The sequence below is a fragment of the Lolium rigidum genome, chromosome 6, assembly GCF_022539505.1.
Source record: "Lolium rigidum isolate FL_2022 chromosome 6, APGP_CSIRO_Lrig_0.1, whole genome shotgun sequence".
In the NCBI taxonomy this organism is placed as follows: Eukaryota; Viridiplantae; Streptophyta; class Magnoliopsida; order Poales; family Poaceae; genus Lolium; species Lolium rigidum.
Genome location: NC_061513.1, coordinates 261588062 through 261608685, shown reverse-complemented (window position 1 = coordinate 261608685; position 20624 = coordinate 261588062). Strand labels below are relative to the sequence as shown.

The following is a 20624-nucleotide window of genomic DNA, read 5'->3' as shown; positions in this document are numbered from 1 at the left end:
GTTCTTTCTTAGCAGCGAACACGAGAAACCTTCGATGCACGGCCTAGTTAGGTTTAGTTTTTTTGCAATATTTTATATTTGTGTCCACCATGGTTCAAACTATGTATTAGTTTGTGGAAAACCATGTTCCAAACTATGTCTTTGTGTAAACCACGTTCCCAATTATGTATTAGTTTGTGGAAATTGAAATAAAAATGCTAAGAAAAATTATTTTAAATGTTTGGGGGCGGCGTTTGGGGGACGCGGCTGGGGAGCGACGTCCCCCAAACGCGGCACGAACAAAACACGTCCCCCAATTACTCAATCCGGCGCGGTTTGGGGGACGCTTTGGGGGACGCGACTGGAGATGCTCTTAATCCCATGGCACCACGTCCCCATCCAATCATGCATCTCCGGTGGCCACACACCCGAGAAGGAGGAGCACCGTTCGTGATAATAACGAAAACGAAAAAGAAACTCATATATGTACAACTTGGGGGAAGACTTGTATAGAGAAAAATGAAAGATAAATTTTACCCTGAATAGTGTGAGCTTGAGGTGAACATGATTTCACATATTCGCACCTAAGATTTGTATTTTTTTTGTTCTCTAGGTGTATGTCGAATTTGAAGCTGCGGTTGTTATATAGGACAAATGTTTGTTGTCAATCTTTCATACTCCCTCCAATCCGGAAAAACTACCAGAGAGGCGATCTTGCAAGCACACCCTCAAAGTTTACTTTTACTAAGCCCGCACTCCCTAGCAACTTAACCAGTGCACGCTCGTGACGTCCTTGCTCAAAACCAGCGGGCTTCGGCCACCTCCGGTCCAACCCATCATCATCGTCAAGGAGATCTGCAGCCAGTCAAGGATAAGTTAGTATGTTCTTCTTTTGATAAATTTAGAAGGTGTTTACTGTTAAAACAACGTAATTACACCGTGTCTTAGAGCAAAGTTTAGTGTTTTTTTTGAGAGAATCAACGAAAAATTTGGTGTTTTTTTTATTGCAAAACATAATGCACCTACCCAAAAACAAGCTCAAGACCCTTCCTCTAGTGAGCAAGATCAAGGACAAGATCAATCAAGAAATTACGATGGTTATTCACCAAGTGATTTCCAAGATGAAGCTCATGATGGTGAGGAAACTTAAGAATTCGAGCAAGATTCTTCATCCTCCTCTACCCTGCAATAATCGTCCTCCACTGGCTAGTCTGAGACTTCCATCAAGAGGGCAGAGGTGCGTTCCTCCCTAACCTCTCCTCCAAGACCGGCGGCGCGGGTGGAGCCGCATTCTGACGACGCGTTCAAGCAGGGGGATCTTCTCTCGGACGGCGCGAGTAGAACCGGTCCTTCCTCTTGTCAGCGGCCCCTTCTCCCGGACGACCGTGGGGGTAGCAGCCCCGGCCTTCTCACTAGAGTATGGCGGCGGTGCGCGAGGAACCTCCAGGTTCCTTTTAAATAGATTTCCAATTTGTTATTGTTTTTATTCAAATGTTTTTATTTCTGTTAAATGTGCTGACATGTTGGACCGAGTTTGCCTTAGAATTTTTTTGCTACGTCAGACTTACATGTGGCCCCCGACTGTCAGAATATTTGTCCATTCGTTCAAGTTTAGTGTTTTTTGAGAGAATCGACGAAAAATGTGGTGGTTTTTTTAATCCCAAAACATAAACTATTACCAAAATGAAGATTTAGACTGGAATATGGTGGTCTTCTGCTAACAACTCTAAAAAAAATGAAATCAAACTTGCACCATAGAGGCTGAAGGCTATGCTTTGGAATAGAAAGAATGTGCTTTTAGCATTTTCTTATCCAAGTGTTGTTATAATATTTCTATTTCTTTTGAGCATATCTACCAATCGTCCAAAGCCATATCTCAGTTCTACTAGCAAACACTGTTATTTCAACCGAATACAAGTATGACTAACGTTCTGTATCACTTTCCGGTCACAATTGTAACCATAGGTGTACACTTTCAGTACAAAGGAATACAAACAGACGGGTCTCTTTCATGATGTCGTGTTCAGATATTTATTGGAACGGCTGCATTATTATGTACGGAGTACTAATTATGTCGAGCTTGCTTATCTTTTGACAGGAGAAGAATGATTCACTAGTACGTATTTTTGTAAAGGTGTTCGCTCTGAAACATGATTTTAGGAATAAAGTTGCAACATGTGTTACAAATGGTCTACACAGTCATGTACAGTACGGAGTACTGTACGGAGTACTGTACGGAGTACTGTACAATACAACTGATCGCTATCCAAAGTTCCAAACGCATGTAGGAGTATCTCTTTTTTAGGCTACCGCTTGATTCCTGGGAATCCTCGTGACATTTCTGACACCAAACCGCCCAAGGTATCGGCCAGTTCCCTGTACGACGACGACCTCGGAGCCAGGCTCCCCGAGGCGAGCGAAGGCAACGGGCATTGACTTGGCCGGCTTCGAGAAGGCGAACGTGTGGTGTGGTGGCCGGTGATCCGTGGTCGTGCCGACGTCGTGGGGATCCGGGCGAAGCTGGCCGCGTCCGCCTCGCGTGGCCGACAAATGGCTGACCACCCGCGGCCACGCCCCTGCACGCAAGCTGCTCGACCGGTTGTCCCCTATGTTACATGGTACGGGGATACGAATACGGGGATACGGTTACGGCGATACGGGAAAACGGCATTTTCTGAAAATAGACTTACGGGGATACGGCGAGCATATGCATAAATGCATGAAAAATATGAATGGTGCATTACAAATTAAATAAGAATAAAGTGAAATAGAAATCTGAAATAGATATGCTAAGTAGAAAGCCAAGGGCGTAAGCTTCAGATGGTTCATCAAGCTTCAGATGCTTGAGACGCAAATTGTTATGCACAAGTACCAAATCGTCAGCTCAAAGATTGGAGCTTACCTACTTACAGATTCTCAAAGATTGACAAACGACGGAGACTTGAAGACTGGCGGCGAGGCGCTGCCGGCGGCGCCGAGAGGAGCTTCCCGATGCGCCGGTACTTGAGTCTCCGCGATGTGGCAACTGCAGATGACGGTGAGAGGCGGAGAAAATTTCATGCGGCTAGGTTTTATCATCCAACACGTAGGCTTTCAGATGGGCTATGGATTGAGTGACAGGCCCGTACGTATCCCTGAAGTATCCCTGCGTGTTCCAGCTGTGTTCTTATATTTCAGTTCGGGAAAAAATGGGATACTTTGAGATACGCGTATCCCAGCGTATCCATGCGTATCCCCGTCCTGATGCAGTATTCTGCACTGATACGGCACCTCTGAGCCGTATCCCTGCATCATAGGTTGTCCCTCCCGGGTACAAGGTCACGCATATCCCGTGCCGACGCCAGGCGTCCAGGTCAGACGTTCCCGGCCATGTCCACCTCAACGCTCACCCCACCTGCTGTCATCTTCAGTCGTGGGTTTTCATATTTAGCTCAAGTGGTCGGGTGTCGTCTCGCTAGAGACGAATCACCTTATAGGGAGGTTGCGGAGATGCCCTTCGTGCTGACATGTAAGGAAATAGCACCAGCCGTAAAAACAGTTTAGTTGCCAAATACTAGTATAGTATCTTCTTGGACCTGTTTGGCCTAGAATGGAATTCAGTCACGTTAATCCTCTTGGAGCTGTCTGCCCAGTTGGTCTATGTGTGATCAGCAGCTTTTCATTGGAGAAAACTTAGTTTACTGACATGCTAAAGCATGTTCAGACTCCAAGTAGACCTCTCTTTTGATCTGTCATACAGGCGAATCACGGTGCACCACCTGGCTAGGTCGCGGAAATGTTGATTTCTTGACGATATGCAAAGAACTAACACCCCAGCTCTAGAAACAGTTTGGTTGTCAAATATCTTCTTGGACCTGCTTGGCCTAGCATGGGACTTTTCATACAACTTATTTTACTTTTTTTTTGCGAATTATAAAACTTATTTTACTGATGTAGTAAACATGTTCACGCTCCAGGTAGACTTCTTTTCTTTTGTCATACAGTTTGGCGATTCTGGGCCTAAATCGGTTCTCTCTTGGGAATTGACGGTGTGATTTTGTGACCTATGTAAACCAGCAAACTTTGTCAACTTGCTCATGTATACTTTTGAACTCGGAATACAAATTTTTAATGCAAAGGAGAGTGAAAAGCAAGCTCACGAGCTAGGTTGGAAATCTAAGTACTCAGTTGGTTATGTGTCAGCATCGTTATTTAATTTCTTGTTCAATTTCCATCTAACTGATTTCCCCAGTTTTGTGACAGGGGGACAGACGTTCTTATCTCGTAATCAGCTTTACTACTCATACTCTTTCATTTGCAGATGAGAACGCAGGTGCTACTCATACTCTTCTTTACTCAACATTTTACAAAGTTCAAAAATCATTTTTGCAAAGTAGCATCCTATCATCCGTCTACTACTAGATTATGATAAAACATAAATTTTACTCGGTCGGTCTAATCTTGTTTCTAAAAGTGAAATACAGGAGATCCCCTTCTTATCGTAGTCATGCTACTTTAATCTGATGGGTTTGTGTTAGCTAGCCATCACAAATCCCCAGCACGACACGTCCATATTGCTGCTGAAGATGACACCACAAAGTAGGTACAGTCTATCTGTTAGACTATGCTTATCAGTGCTCGGACATTATCCCTCTCTTATCATTTTTCAAGAAGCTCGTGCTACACTTCGGTTTGGTCTTCATGAAATGCAAAATGAGTGGTGGGAGTCCATACATGTCAAGCCCACCTGTGAGAATCGCTTCCACTAACTATTTCCCCATGTTCATCACGAGTGTATGTATGCTAGCAGGCCTTTGGCCCATTACTGTAGCTTCCAATTCCCATGTTCTTCGTGAACCAAGCACCACTGAATTAATACTACGTCCATTCCAAATCAGTTGACGCAGCTTTTTTACAATATGAGTGAACGTACACATTAAAACTCGTCTAGATATCTAGACTAAAGCTGCATCAACTAATTTGGAACAGAGGGAGTACCTCTTCACTGTTTGTTGGTAAATATGGAAATTAGTCATGTAGCTGGAGTTCAATAATTAGTTCTCTGAATTATGCATCTATTTGAACAAATTTCTTTATCTTCCAAGTGTTCAAATCCATTGTGATCGCGTATTCAGATTGCTCAACATTTAGTGCTCTGTCTGTCTTCAAGACTTGGGAGATCACCCTGCTCGGTCCAGACCAAGGAGCTTTAAATGTTATTCATCTTACCTTGAAAGGGTTGTCATAGGTGCGATTTTCTATGTTGGAAAGATTAGCTCAAGATCTATCTTTTTAACGCAAATCAGGGTTGTCTGTGGTGATATTCTAGTATGAAACCTGAGCCTAGTACTATCAATGATACATGAGAATACGAAAAAGTCTCTAGAGTACTTCCTGTATAACCAGAATCACGTATGGCCTGCATCTGATTATCCTGGTTGCAAAAGGGGTATGAAGTACTACTGATATGCTATGCTCGAGCATATGTTTGTGTTATGTGGGTGCAATTCGGCAATCTAGCACTTTCAAACTTGAGGGCTGAGTGGCTGCAGCTATCTTACATAACAAAACAACTTGTGCATAATTTGGTAAGGGGATATATCAATTATAAAATATATATGCAGGTTGATATTCTAGCTGTAATGCACACCATTCAGTAGTGCATGATCCACTTGCTACTCCACTAACCAAAAATTGCAACAAGATTGTAGTAATTGGAGAATAGCAAAAGCTGATCGACCCTATATAACGAGCAATACGGTTACATGATTGACACAACTAGAATTGTTGTTGATAACCCTTGCTCAGGCCATGGTAGCATCAGAAATAGCTGCTCTTTTCTTTTTATGCAACATTTTCCTGGGAGGTTCTTTGGTCCGAAGCCAAGGACTTCAGAGAGGATTCTATGACTCCATCTGTCCTGATGCAGAGGATATAGTGAGGTCTAGTGTTGAAAAGTATTACAACAACGATGCCACCATTGCCCCCGGCTTGCTCAGGCTGCACTTCCACGACTGTTTTGTCCAAGTTAGTTTCTAGAAACCTCTCATCTGTACTACTCTGTGTTTCGGTACTCATGTTGTTACTCTGAATCCCATGCTATTTTTTTTTCCTTTCTTTACTTTGCAATAGATGGCAATGCATACATAACAAGCCATTGGAAGGAAACGAGATTGTGTCGTTCTGCTTTCATGCCTGACATATGTTTCTGCTTACATGCTTTGTAGGGATGTGATGCTTCTGTTTTGATTTCTGGATCATCATCTGAAAGGAGTGCCCCACAGAATTTTGGTCTTAGGGGATTTGAAGTAATAGATGATGCCAAGTCCCAGTTGGAAGCTACATGCCCCGGTGTGGTGTCTTGTGCAGATATATTGGCCCTCGCGGCACGGGATTCTGTTGATCTGGTGAGTATTTAACTATGCAAGTTTGATGCTGAACTCTGCTAACAACTGTTCACCTTTTGATTGCGAGCCTAATGAATGAAGTTCCTGTTTGTCGTTCTCATTCAAGAGTGATAACTGACTTGCTCATTGCACATTTTGTACCGATTGTAAGACTGGTGGGCCAAGCTGGGCAGTACCTCTTGGACGAAGAGATGGAAGAGTCTCATCAGCTTCAGATGCAAGGGCCTTGCCATCTCCCGCTGATCCTGTAGCGGTTCAGAGGCAAAAGTTTGCAGCTCAAGGCCTGACTGACCATGACCTTGTAACACTAGTTGGTAACCTTCCGTTGTCCTTGATATACATACATCATACATGGCCTTGGGGAATTCACAGCTGACAGCACGGACTCTTTGGCAATTTCTAGGCGCTCACACCATCGGGCAGACGGACTGCGCGCTGTTCCGGTACCGGCTGTACAACTTCACGGCGACAGGCAACGCAGACCCTTCGATCAGCCCGGCATTTCTGCAGCAGCTGCGGGCGCTGTGCCCACCCAACGGCAACCCGTCCCGGCGTGTGGCGCTGGACAAGGACAGCGCAGGGTCGTTCGACGCGGCATTCTTCAAGAACGTGAGAGACGGAAACGCAGTGCTGGAGTCGGACCAGCGGCTGTGGGGCGACGACGCAACGCAGGGCGTGGTGCAGAAGTACGCGGGCAACGTCCGCGGCCTCTTCGGGCTCCGGTTCGCCTACGAGTTCCCCAAGGCCATGGTGAGCCTGAGCAGCGTCGCCGTGAAGACCGGGAGGCAGGGTGAGATAAGGAGGAGGTGCTCAAGGATCAACTGATATATATGAATGGTTGGGGACTTAGGGTGGTGATGCGATGTTTGTAATAAACCATGGATTGTGTGCAGCATGCACAAGTGTAGCGTGTCCAAAAATAACTTTGCTTACCGGTTTTCCCCTCTGTTCTGTGAGACAGAAGTGCTCTGCTCCATGATCATATGATTCATGGATAGGGAGATATGCATATATGATGCTAGATTGCTAGGATCCTGCATACCTCGTGACTGGACTTTGGTTGCCACTTTTCCTTTTACATTTCTTCTCTACCTGTCTTGATTTTTCAGGAGAAAGGGTAACAGGAGCACGGAGGTCAACCCGCTTCAAATATCGAACATGTAGTATGTGGCGGTAAATCGAGCAAATCAACTCAAGGGCTTCTGTTGCTTCTTGCGAAATCAACTAAGTTCGAAAAAGCCATGCCCAGGTTTCCGGGAGTTTAGATAAGATATGTCAGCTGTTGGAGGATCAATATCACCCGCATCATTCGCATACATGTAGCAGATGTGAAGGCTAATGTTTGTTCAAGGGTTACTTGTTGAGATGCACTGTACGAATACAAGTTGACAAATCTACCTAAAATGATTACGCATCACACAAGGGCATTTGGTCTAGTGGTATGATTCTCGCTTAGGGTGCGAGAGGTCCCGAGTTCAATTCTCGGAATGCCCCTCGTTTTCTTTGTTTTTTTTTTCATTAGTGAAGACCCTATACTGGAATTACCTCGTCGAATTTAGATAGACAGTAAACCATTATTTGACGTGACTAAATCGACACCACAAAGGGCATTTGGTCTAGTGGTATGATTCTCGCTTAGGGTGCGAGAGGTCCCGAGTTCAATTCTCGGAATGCCCCTTTTAAGTTTTTTATTTCAGTTTCATCCGAGGTTTTTATTTCATTCTCATCCTGCACTTAGCTTGTCGAATTTAGATAGACATTAAAGCGTGGTTCAGAGAGCAAAAATCCTGATTTTATTTTCGATATTGCAAAATCCCGTTGGATCTTGACAAATTTACACATTATATAATCAAATGAATTGGTGTAGCTGCTACTCTTCACCTATAAAAATGCAGCTGTACTCATACTGTGTTTGATCTACAGTAAGAAAGAAAAAGGATAGATAGTGCCTGTTATTGTTAGGTACTCTTTTGTGCTGAATGCCTGAATGTTGTCACTTGTCTAATCTCAGTGGTCATACACATCGCGTGTACGGTATATGTGATATAATTGTATCCTATGTACTTAGCAAGCAAATTAAATTCATATTTTAACGTGGAGTTCCATTTAAGTGAGCATCCTCCTATTTTCTAAAAAAGTGAACAACCCCCAAATCAACCTGCCCATTGGATATTTTTTTAGTTATAAAGTAAGTATCTGGAGAAAACCACCAAGAACCAAATCCTAGGTTTAACGTTTGGTATTTTAAATGTGGAAATTTTCTTTAAATGCGAGTGAGGCGTGTATGTGATGACATCGTCAATCTCAAGACCCATTAGCTCAGTCTCTCGAATGTTTTCATAGGGACACATAGGGGTGAGTGTATGTATGCCACAAGCAGAACACCAATTCAGCGGCCGGTCCTAGTTCACTAAAAATAGCTCCCTCTTGCCCCCTCTTATGATCGAGACAACGCACTTCAGCTACTTGTACACATCGATCTTAACTTGTAAAAATTCCCAATCGGCCAACTCTATCGAAGGGACCTCCCGCGCCACAAACTTTCCAACTTTTCCCGCCAAGGTCTTCACAATCCCTTTGTAACCATTTAACACATGGATTAACCTCTTCCTCCTTATGCACTTGTTAATACCCCCTTTGTTTTTATATGTAGGCCTCACATTTTAGGTATCAAGAGAACACATCAAATAAATAAGTAACACTGTTAGTCATGTGAAAATGCTCTGGCGTTTCAGGCTAATCAAACATGTTGCATGTGTTGTCTTTTTCTTTCGCAAAAAAATGTGTTGTCTTTTTCTCTATGGTTGCAAGCAACTTTTCGAAGTACGATCCAAGATAGAAATTAAGCAAATTTTCTTGATTGACGTTAGTGGCCTTACATGGATGGGGAATGCATTTTGGATAGTGACCTTGTATATGTATAGAAAAGGGAGGGAGTAGTTTCTTCGAGGAAGACAATTCCAAAATGCACCCACACCGTCTGCCACCCATGATCTCTATCCTGCACCCACCTCGTCCTTTTATATCTATACCGTAGTTCAAAGAAATTCATTCTATCAATCGAAGGGAAATGCTATGGCGCCAAATTAAAGTCGCCAACCTGGACGGTGACGTGCACTCGCCAGAAGAGAACACACGGCTAATCCTACAGGCTACAGCGCCCACGGTCTAGCTAAGAATGCATGTCTATACTTTGAGTGTCTTGTTGTGCTGAGTGTAGTTAAGTGCATTCGGCAAACTCACGGGCACTCTTGTGGTTCCCAGTTAAATTGTCAGAAAACAGCTCGAAAACCTTTCATAAAGGCACTCACAATTATCACCATGGAATATGACGTACTGCCCATAGAATACCACTCTCCACCTCGTGGTGATCGAGACTTTGATCTACCGCAGTTCCGGAATCCCGATGAGGGAACCAAGAATACAGTAGTGACGCACTGACGCTACACAGGAGAACTCATCTAGTAATCTGGTATGATGCACTCGAGAATGTCTCATCGATCATCCATTTAGTACGTGGAGGCCGGAACTGGATGAATCTACTGCGTCTGATGCGGCGGCAGGAACGGCAGCCCGCGGCGAGCCCGCTTCATGAGGTTGTACTCCACCAGCGCCGGCACGTCCGGCACCATCTCCCGAACGCCCTCCAGCGCGCCGAACCGCTCCGCCCACGCCGCCACCAGCGGCGTCCTCGCCGGGTCGAGCGTGCTCACGCCGCACATGGCCTCCGACGCGCGCAGCCAGCCGATGAACCCGCCGAGCGCCACGTCCACCAGCCCCACGCTCTCGCCGCCGAAGAACACGTCCTTCTCGCCGAGCACCCCCTCGAACGTCTCCAGCACGGCGATCACCTCCCCCGCCGCCTTCACCCGCTCCTCCACCGTGGCGCCGCCGTAGAGCGGGATCCACGTCGGCAGCAGCTTCTGGTCGACGTAGGCGGCCCAGAACCGGGCGGCCGCGCGCCGGTGCGGGTCGCCGGAGGGGAGGAGGCGCGGGAGCTGGTCCGGGAACGCCTCGTCGATGTACTCCAGGATGACCATCGACTCGGCGACGGGCTTGCCGTGATGGATGAGCACGGGAACCTTCCCGCCGTGGGCTGGGTTGGAGGCGAGGAGGAGCTGGCTCTTGGTGTTGTCGCCGAACAGGTCCTCCTCCACGTACGTGTAGGGGATGCCCTTGAGGTTCAACGCGAACCGCGCCCGCAGCACGAACGGGCTCGTCCAGAAACCAAGAAGGGTCAGCTCGGCCGCTCCCTCGCTGCTGCTGCTGCCTCCGGTGGCTTCCGCCGTCGCCATTGCCGATCGGGTCGGGTGCTGCGATGATTGAGCCGAGTCGCCGATACTATCTATGGGTTTTTATATGGTTGGTTGGGTGGATGTGCTGAGCTGATCCATCATGTGCGTGCATGTTCCGTGCTCTCCATTCGTCATGCGTGACGGTCGCCGGTGAGTATATATGGAGGTCATTGGATAATTGGTTTCTACATCCATGAGCTCACATGCCTTTGCCCGGAGCGTGCTTTTAGAGTGAGCGAGTTGGTCACGCTCGCTCCAAAGCTTCTCGATCGAGCTCCCTCATCTCCGGTGACGTTTCTGCGCCGGCGCCACTGCCTAACCTTAAGAGGAAGGTATTGTTTTGATTTGGAATTTTGCGTGCCTGGAATGATATTCCATTACCTGAGGTTTCACGTGGTCGGTCCTACAGCGCACTGTCGCTATATCTTTTTCTCTTTGCAAGTGTCTTGCGTAGTTGCGTCCGAAACTAGGCAATGACAGGTTTTGCCAGTGTCAACAAAAAAATAAAACACTTGTCAAAGACTTGGTGCTCGACAAAGTGTTAAAAACACTAGGCAAAGACTCAACACTCAGTAAACAACAACTTTACCTTATTTATTCGAGTTGTGGGTTGTTGGCTCTGTTTTAAATTTCACTATTTGGTAACTTGTTGGTTGGCAGGGAAATCTATTGTTATCTTCAGCATTTTCTATAATTAATTTCAGGTTGGATGTTGTCAGCTGGAAAGATTAGGCTAAGCAGGGTGCCATCATGGGCTAATAGGTCATGGACTCTTGAAATTGAGTATTCTGAAAAAAGTAGCTACTCTCCCTTACTCCCTCCGATTCAAGGAATAAGACGTCCTTGTTTTACGTGTTTTTTGTTTGACCAAGAATTGCTTCAAATATATAAAGATTATTTGTATGAAATTGGTATCATTAGAAAGTGTTTTCAAATACGAATCCAACGATACTAATTACATATAATATAATCAAGATTTTGTTGCTCAATTTTTATGGTCAAAGTTCGTCTTGGAATACGCGTGCGCCTTATTCCTTGGGTCGGAGGTAGTATATGCTTTGGAGTGGACTTGGCCTGGGTAGGACTTAGCCCTGCTAGCCCACCTTTGGACGTTGGTTAAACCTTATATGTTTTAGAAAAAATATCATAGCACAATTTGTTAGCATCAAACAAGACTTAGACATTTTAGATATTTTGCTAAGAAAAATAAAAACCTACCCCATGCACCACCTCATTCCCTTCTATTGTCAGTCGACCTCCCTACTTTCTTCCAACAAGTCCACACAATATTTAAATATCGTCGATGCAGCATTGTACAATCCATGTGTTTAATCTCCAATCACCTTGGAAGAATAGGACTCCACTTGGATATCACTCCACTCCATCCAGTTGGTCATGGCTAATCCTTCCTGGCTGAACTCCAATTGACTCTATGATCAAAGCACTTGCAACATCAAAATCAACCTATCCAAGTCTCGAGATTCATATCCAGATATCATGCACTCATGTCCTCCATGTCCCCTATGAACTATGGATAGTTTGAGGGCACGGCCATTCTCCATCCGGTGACGGCAATTGGGCTAGTTTGGCGCCCTTCGACTGTGGTGGGGGTAGCGGTATTGTCACGAGCTTCGTGTCACTAGTGTGATCTCGGCTGATCGGCCCCCTTTGACGGCCTATGTCACCTCCTCAACTCGCAAGTGACTGGGACTATCTCTTTTGCGGAGTTTGCGGTCAAGGTTCGTGCCGCTGGTGGAATCTCGTTCTTGCAATGCCCTTCATTAGCGTTGATAGAAGCTCCTCGTAGTTTTGGCTCTCAATCATCCGCGCGAGCTTCATGTCTCCATCGTTCTCTTGGTGGAGTAAGGCCCTTCCACTACGCGCGCTTCACCTGTTGATGAGTTGATCCTCTTATTATGCTCATGGTTTGCCAGCTAGTGGGTAATCGCCATGCAAGCAGGTGATGATGTTGCAATCTGCAAAGTCTCGGGACTATGGTACCCTTTGATGACGCTAGTGGCATTTCTCAAGGCACTGCCTGTGCATGTCTTCCTGATGATGGTTGTCATACGAGCATGCTGATAGTGCTACTCAAGTGCACCTGTAACCATGTCCCCAACTTTGTGTGTGGTGCACGTGTTTTATGTCTCTCTTAATTAGTTTCTCCCTGTAAAAATCTGGTTTACTTGAACCCATATTATTGAGGAGAATCAGCCTCGGAAGACGTGTCAGAACCTGAAAAATCATCAGAATGTCCTCCTGGAACCGAATTTTCGCCAGATTCCTGATGAATAGACTCAGCAGAAGCATTAGCAGCAGGATTATCATCAGAATCAACACGTAAATCGTGCCCCTCATGACTATGCAATGACAAAGGTTGCAAATTGAGAGGGAGAAGATTAATCTCAGCACGTAATAGAGCGCCGGCATTGGAGTGAAGGGAGGCAAAGGGAAACACCGTTTCATCAAACACAATGTCGCGAGAAATATAGACACGACCACTCGAAATATCAAGACACTTATAGCCTTTATGAAGACTGCTATATCCAAGAAAAACACAATGTTTGGACCGGAATTGTAGTTTGCGTTGATTATATGGACGGATATTGGGCCAACATGCACACCCAAAAATTCTGAGAAAGGAATAATCACCCTTCTTGCCAAGAAGATGCTCTATGGGAGTTTGTGAATTGATAACCTTACTGGGAAGGCGATTAATGAGATAAACAGCAGTAATGAAAGCTTCATCCCAAAATTTTAGAGGCATAGATGCATATGCAAGGAGAGATAGTCCAACCTCAACAATGTGCCTATGTTTACGCTCAGCAGGACCATTTTGGTGATGGGCATGGGGACATGAAACAAGATGAGATATTCCTACTTGCTGAAAAAAGGAGTTGAGCTTTTGATACTCACCACCCCAATCAGTTTGTAATGCTATGATCTTTTTATCAAAGAGTCTCTCAACATGATGCTGGAAATCATGAAACTTTTGGAAAACATCAGACTTCTTTTTCAACATATAAATCCAAGTGAATTTACTGTAATCATCAATAAAACTCACATAATACTTATATCTCCCAAAGGAGCCCGAGGCAGGGCCCCAAACATCAGAAAATACAAGTTCAAGAGGGGAGGTGGACACACTGGTTGACTTTGGATAAGGGAGTTGATGGCTCTTGGCCATTTGACAAGCATCACAAACGAGCTCTTTATTTGACTCACTAAACGAAATATTATTCTCTCGAAGAACTTGATGAACTACCACCGATGATGGATGACCTAGACACCTATGCCAAAGCGAAGAGGAAGCCTTGACGACACCATGAACTTGATGACCTGGAGGTGAAGAGACCGACGGTGGAAAGGGATAGAGCCCATCCACACATCTACCTTCCACCAGAACCTCCCTCGTGTCCTGATCCTTGACAAAAAAAGAATGAGGCCAATATTCAACAAAGGCATGATTATCTTTGGTAAGACGACTAGTAGATAAAAGACTCATCGATGCATCAGGAACATGCAGAATATTTTTGAGATGCACGTCATGAGTTGGGGAACGAATTACAGATTGACCAACATGATGAATATCCATACCTGCACCGTTTGCTGTGTGAATCTCCTCGTTGCCGTGGTAGCGATCCCGCACATGAAGTTTCTCTAGCTCTGACGTGACATGGTCAGTTGCACCGGTATCTGAATACCACGCTGTGTCAACACCATGCGAGCCAACAGCAGCACCAACTGTTCAATCGGGACCGTGATAATTCTTCTGAAAACGCTTCCAGCACTGCAACGCACCGTGTCCTTCCTTGCCACACAGTTGACAGGTGACTCGAGGTCCATCGCCACCTCCCTTGCGGTAGCCTTGATTGCGACCACCATTGCCTCCTCTTCGGTGCTGATCCGTGTTGCTGCGGTTGTCAAAACCACGCTGATCATACCCGCGATTATCATAACCACGCTGATCCTGGTAGCTGCTTCGTCCTCCTCCTCTGCCTCCACGGTAACCACGCCCGCCACGGTTCGCCAGATTTGCGGTCATGCCGCCATCTGCAGAATCAGATGGGTTCTGGCCCTCCAGGCGTGCTTCGTAGGAGAGGAGCTGAGCGTATAGATCGCTCAAACTGATGAACTTCTCCGCCTTGATCAGTGCGGTGATTGCAGCAACAAATCCATTATATGCCTCATCATGTAGATCGGCAAGGACATACGATATAACATCGTCATTGTCCAGAGGTTTTCCCGCAGCAGCCTGATGGCGTGTATTTCACACGTTCGTTGGGCAACCCCAAGAGGAAGGTATGATGAGCACAGCAGCAAGTTTTCCCTCAGAAAGAAACCAAGGTTTATCGAACCAGGAGGAGCCAAGAAGCACGTTGAAGGTTGATGGCGGCGGGATGTAGTGCGGCGCAACACCGGAGATTCCGGCGCCAACGTGGAACCCGCACAACACAACCAAGCTACTTTGCCCCAACGAAACAGAGTGAGGTTGTCAATCTCACCGGCTTGCTCGTAACAAAGGATTAACCGTATTGTGTGGAAGATGATTGTTTGCAGAGAAAACAGTAGAACAAGTATTGCGATAGATTGTATTTCGAGTAAAGAGAATTGGACCGGGGTCCACAGTTCACTAGAGGTGTCTCTCCCATAAGACGAACAAGCATGTTGGGTGAACAAATTACAGTTGGGCAATTGACAAATAAAGAGAGCATGACAATGCACATACATATCATGATGAGTATAGTGAGATTTAATTGGGAATTACGACAAAGTACATAGACCGCCATCCAACTGCATCTATGCCTAAAAAGTCCACCTTCGAGTTATCATCCGAACCCCTCCGGTATTAAGTTGCAAGCAACGGACAATTGCATTAAGTATGGTGCGTAATGTAATCAACAACTACATCCTTAGACATAGCATCAATGTTTTATCCCTAGTGGCAACAGAGACAACACAACCTTAGAACTTTCGTCACATCGTCCCGGTGTCAATGCGGGCATGAACCCACTATCGAGCATAAGTACTCCCTCTTGGAGTTAAAAGCATCTACTTGGCCGGAGCATCTACTAATAACGGAGAGCATGCAAGATCATAAACAACACATAAGCATAACTTTGATAATCAACATAACAAGTATTCTCTATTCATCGGATCCCAACAAACGCAACATATAGAATTACATATAGATGATCTTGATCATGATAGGCAGCTCACAAGATCCGACAATGATAGCACAATGGGGAGAAGACAACCATCTAGCTACTGCTATGGACCCATAGTCCAGGGGTAGACTACTCACTCATCACTCCGGAGGCGACCATGGCGGTGTAGAGTCCTCCGGGAGATGATTCCCCTCTCCGGCAGGGTGCCGGAGGCGATCTCCAGGATCCCCCGAGATGGGATCGGCGGCGACGGCGTCTCGGTAATGTTTTCCGTATCGTGGCTCTCGGATGCGGGGGTTTCGTCACGGAGGCTATTTGTAGGCGGAAGGGCAAGTCAAGAGGCGGCACGGGGGCCCACACCACAGGCCGGCGCGGCCAAGGGGGGGCCGCGCCGCCCTAGGGTTTGGCTCCCCGTGGCCCCTCTTCGTCTCTCCTTCGGACTTCGGAAGCTTCGTGAGAAAATAGGCCTCTCGGGCTTTTATTTCGTCCAATTCCGAGAATATTTCTTTACTAGGATTTCGAAACCAAAAACAGCTAGAACAATGAATCGGCACTTCGGCATCTTGTTAATAGGTTAGTTCCGGAAAATGCACGAATATGATATAAAGTGTGCATAAAACATGTAGATAACATCAATAATGTGGCATGGAACACAAGAAATTATCGATACGTTGGAGACGTATCGGCATCCCCAAGCTTAGTTCTCGCTTCGTCCCGAGCAGGTAAAACGATAACAAAGATAATTTCGGAGTGACATGCCATCATAAACTTGATCATACTATTTGTAAAGCATATGTAGAGAATGCAGCGATCAAAACAATGTGTATGACATGAGTAAACAAGTGAATCATAAAGCAAAGACTTTTCATGAATAGTACTTCAAGACAAGCATCAATAAGTCTTGCATAAGAGTTAACTCATAAAGCAATAATTCAAAGTAAAGGTATTGAAGCAACACAAAAGAAGATTAAGTTTCAGCAGTTGCTTTCAACTTGTAACATGTATATCTCATGGATATTGTCAACATAGAGTAATATAATAAGTGCAATAAGCAAGTATGTAAGAATCAATGCACAGTTCACACAAGTGTTTGCTTCTTGAGGTGGAGAGAAATAGGTGAACTGACTCAACATTGAAAGTAAAAGAATGGTCCTCATAGAGGAAAAGCATCGATTGCTATATTTGTGCTAGAGCTTTGATTTTGAAAACATGAAACAATTTTGTCAACGGTAGTAATAAAGCATATGCATCATGTAAATTATATCTTATAAGTTGCAAGCCTCATGCATAGTGTACTAATAGTGCTCGCACCTTGTCCTAATTAGCTTGGACTACCCGGATTATCACCGCAATACATATGCTTTAACCAAGTATCACAAAGGGGTACCTCTATGCCGCTCGTACAAAGGTCTAAGGAGAAAGCTCGCATTTGGATTTCTCGCTTTTGATTATTCTCAACTTAGACATCCATACCGGGACAACATAGACAACAGATAATGGACTCCTCTTTTAATGCTTTAAGCATTCAACAACAATTAATTCTTTTCTCATTAGAGATTTGAGGATGTTTGTCCAAAACTGAAACTTCCACCATGGAACATGGCTTTAGTTAGCGGCCCAATGTTCTTCTCTCACAATATGCATGCTCAAACCATTCAACTCAGTGTAGATCGCCCTTACTTCAGACAAGACGAACATGCATAGCAACTCACATGAAATTCAACAATGAGTTGATGGCGTTCCCCAGTAAACATGGTTATCGCACAACAAGCAACTTAATAAGAGATAAAGTGCATAATTACATATTCAATACTACAATAGTTTTTAAGCTATTTGTCCCATGAGCTATATATTGCAAAGGTGAATGATGGAATTTTAAAGGTAGCACTCAAGCAATTTACTTTGGAATGGCTGGAAAATACCATGTAGTAGGTAGGTATGGTGGACACAAATGGCATAGTGGTTGGCTCAAGTATTTTGGATGCATGAGAAGTATTCCCTCTCGATACAAGGTTTAGGCTAGCAAGGTTGTTTGAGGCAAACACAAGGATGAACTAGTACAGCAAAACTCACATAAAAGACATATTGAAAGCATTATAATACTCTATACCGTCTTCCTTGTTGTTCAAACTCAAAACTAGAAATTATCTAGACCTTAGAGAAACCAATTATGCAAACCAAATTTTAGCATGCTCTATGTATTTCTTCATTAATGGGTGCAAAGCATATGATGCAAGAGCTTAAACATGAACACAACAATTGCCAAGTATCACATTACCCAAAACATTTATAGCAATTACTACATGTATCATTTTCCAATTCCAACCATATAACAATTTAACGAAGGAGAAACTTCGCCATGAATACTATGAGTAGAAACCAAGGACATATTTGTCCATATGCTACAGCGGAATGTGTATCTTTCCCATAAAGTGAATGCTAGGATCCATTTTATTCAAACAAAACAAAAACAAAAACAAACCGACGCTCCAAGAAAAAGCACATAAGATGTGGCCGAATAAAAATGTAGTTTCAGGGGAGGAACCTGATAATTTGTTGATGAAGAAGGGGATGCCTTGGGCATCCCCAAGCTTAGACGCTTGAGTCTTCTTGATATATGCAGGGGTGAACCACCGGGTGCATCCCCAAGCTTAGAGCTTTCACTCTCCTTGATCATGTTGCATCATACTCCTCTCTTGATCCTTGAAAACTTCCTCCACACCAAACTCGAAACAACTCATTAGAGGGTTAGTGCACAATATAAATTGACATATTCAGAGGTGACACAATCATTCTTAACACTTCTGGACATTGCATAATGCTACTGGACATTAGTGGATCAAAGAAATTCATCCAACATAGCGAAAGAGGCAATGCGAAATAAAAGGCAGAATCTGTCAAAACAGAACAGTTCGTATTGACGAATTTTAAAATGGCACCAGACTTGCTCAAATGAAAATGCTCAAATTGAATGAAAGTTGCGTACATATCTGAGGATCATGCACGTAAATTGGCATAATTTTCTGAGCTTCCTGCAGGGCAGTGGGCTCAGATTCGTGACAGCAAAGAAATCTGGAACTGCGCAGTAATCCAAATCTAGTACTTACTTTTCTATCAACGGCTTAACTTGGCACAACAAAACTCAAAACTAAGATAAGGAGAGGTTGCTACAGTAGTAAACAACTTCCAAGACACAAAATAAAAACAAAGTACTGTAGGTAAAAACATGGGTTGTCCCCCATAAGCGCTTTCTTTAACGCCTTTCAGCTAGGCGCAGAAAGTGTGTATCAAGTAACATCGAGAGATGAAGCATCAACATCATTACCAGCGGTGTTGGGAGTTTTATCAATTTTAGGCCTATAGTAATTCTTTGGTTTAGGCACCTTAGAGACATACATGAATTTTTGCTCCTTACCCACATAAGCTTTCTCATTAAATTTAAGAGAAGAAAAAGTTGAACCTAATTTTCTCATAGCTTCTTCAAGTTTACCAATTCTATGGGTTTGATTATCATGGATAGCACAAGTTTCTAGAGTAGCAATTCTTTCATTAATTCCTCCTAGGATTTTATCAAGTTTATCAGTATTATCCAGTAATATTTCCAATTTAGTTTCAACGCTACAATTTTTCTCTATGGTTTCCAATTTTTTCATAACATCCTCAAGGGAGGTTTCACTTTTAGTTTCATTAACAGGTGGTGTTCCAAATAAACTCTCAATAATGCAACTAGCTTCTAAAGCGGGAGCACCTAGGAAGTTACCTCCCGCGAGACAATCAAGAACATATCTATTCCAGCTAGAGATACCAACATAAAAATTCCCGAGTAGGATAGTGGTGGAGTGTTTCTTAGTGCACCTATTATGGGCATTACTAATTCTATACCAAGCATCTTTTAAACATTCTCCCCCTTGTTGCTTAAATGAACGAACTTCAACTTCAGGATTACTCATTTTAGCGATAGTAAATAAAGCAAACTAGATAAAGTAAATGCAAGTAAACTAATTTTTTTGTGTTTTCGATATAGCAAACAAGATAGCAAATAAAGTAAAACTAGCAACTAATTTTTTTGTATTTTGATTTAGTGCAGCAAACAAAGTAGTAAATAAAATAAAGCAAGACAAAAACAAAGTAAAGAGATTGAGAAGTGGAGACTCCCTTGCAGCGTGTCTTGATCTCCCCGGCAACGGCGCCGAAAAATATGCTTGATGGCGTGTATTTCACACGTTCGTTGGGCAACCCCAAGAGGAAGGTATGATGAGCACAGCAGCAAGTTTTCCCTCGTAAAGAAACCAAGGTTTATCGAACCAGGAGGAGCCAAGAAGCACGTTGAAGGTTGATGGCGGCGGGATGTAGTGCGGCGCAACACCGAGATTCCGGCGCCAACGTGGAACCCGCACAACACAACCAAGCTACTTTGCCCCAACGAAACAAGTGAGGTTGTCAATCTCACCGGCTTGCCGTAACAAAGGATTAACCGTATTGTGTGGAAGATGATTGTTTGCAGAGAAAACAAGTAGAACAAGTATTGCAGTAGATTGTATTTCAAGTAAAGAGAATTGGACCGGGGTCCACAGCTCACTAGAGGTGTCTCTCCCATAAGACGAACAAGCATGTTGGGTGAACAAATTACAGCTTGGGCAATTGACAAATAAAGAGAGCATGACAATGCACATACATATCATGATGAGTATAGTGAGATTTAATTGGGCATTACGACAAAGTACATAGACCGCCATCCAACCGCATCTATGCCTAAAAAGTCCAGGTGCTGTCACATTTATACAATGTTCTTTAAC

General features: G+C 44.3%; 2 protein-coding genes and 2 non-coding genes across 4 annotated transcripts; 3 read left to right on the top strand and 1 right to left on the bottom strand.

Moving 5' to 3' along the window:
• The first annotated feature begins 5750 nt into the window (after window positions 1-5750).
• LOC124666652 (peroxidase 25-like) lies at window positions 5751-7190 on the top strand. The gene is made up of 4 exons (XM_047203988.1): window positions 5751-5985; window positions 6186-6365; window positions 6517-6679; window positions 6769-7190. The coding sequence occupies exons 1-4, from the start codon at window positions 5770-5772 to the stop codon at window positions 7188-7190; spliced, it is 981 nt and encodes a 326-aa protein (XP_047059944.1). The 5' UTR covers window positions 5751-5769.
• A 597-nt stretch (window positions 7191-7787) lies between these two features.
• TRNAP-AGG lies at window positions 7788-7859 on the top strand. Its single transcript has one exon. It is a non-coding gene; the product is annotated as a tRNA-Pro (tRNA).
• A 111-nt stretch (window positions 7860-7970) lies between these two features.
• On the top strand, window positions 7971-8042 carry TRNAP-AGG. Its single transcript has one exon. It is a non-coding gene; the product is annotated as a tRNA-Pro (tRNA).
• Window positions 8043-9733: 1691 nt separating this feature from the next.
• Window positions 9734-10663, bottom strand: LOC124667441 (probable glutathione S-transferase GSTU6). Its single transcript, XM_047204722.1, has one exon. It carries the CDS (start codon window positions 10658-10660, stop codon window positions 9905-9907), a length of 756 nt encoding a protein of 251 aa, XP_047060678.1. The 5' UTR covers window positions 10661-10663; the 3' UTR covers window positions 9734-9904.
• Window positions 10664-20624: the final 9961 nt, after the last annotated feature.

Excerpts from the sequence above, each read along its gene's own strand:
- LOC124666652 (XM_047203988.1), top strand. The coding sequence starts at position 5,770 with ATGGTAGCATCAGAAATAGCTGCTCTTTTCTTTTTATGCAACATTTTC. Across the intron at positions 5,986-6,185 it reads TCCACGACTGTTTTGTCCAA|GGATGTGATGCTTCTGTTTT; the intron begins GTTAGTTTCTAG and ends CATGCTTTGTAG. Across the intron at positions 6,366-6,516 it reads CACGGGATTCTGTTGATCTG|ACTGGTGGGCCAAGCTGGGC; the intron begins GTGAGTATTTAA and ends ACCGATTGTAAG.
- LOC124667441 (XM_047204722.1), bottom strand. The coding sequence starts at position 10,660 with ATGGCGACGGCGGAAGCCACCGGAGGCAGCAGCAGCAGCGAGGGAGCG.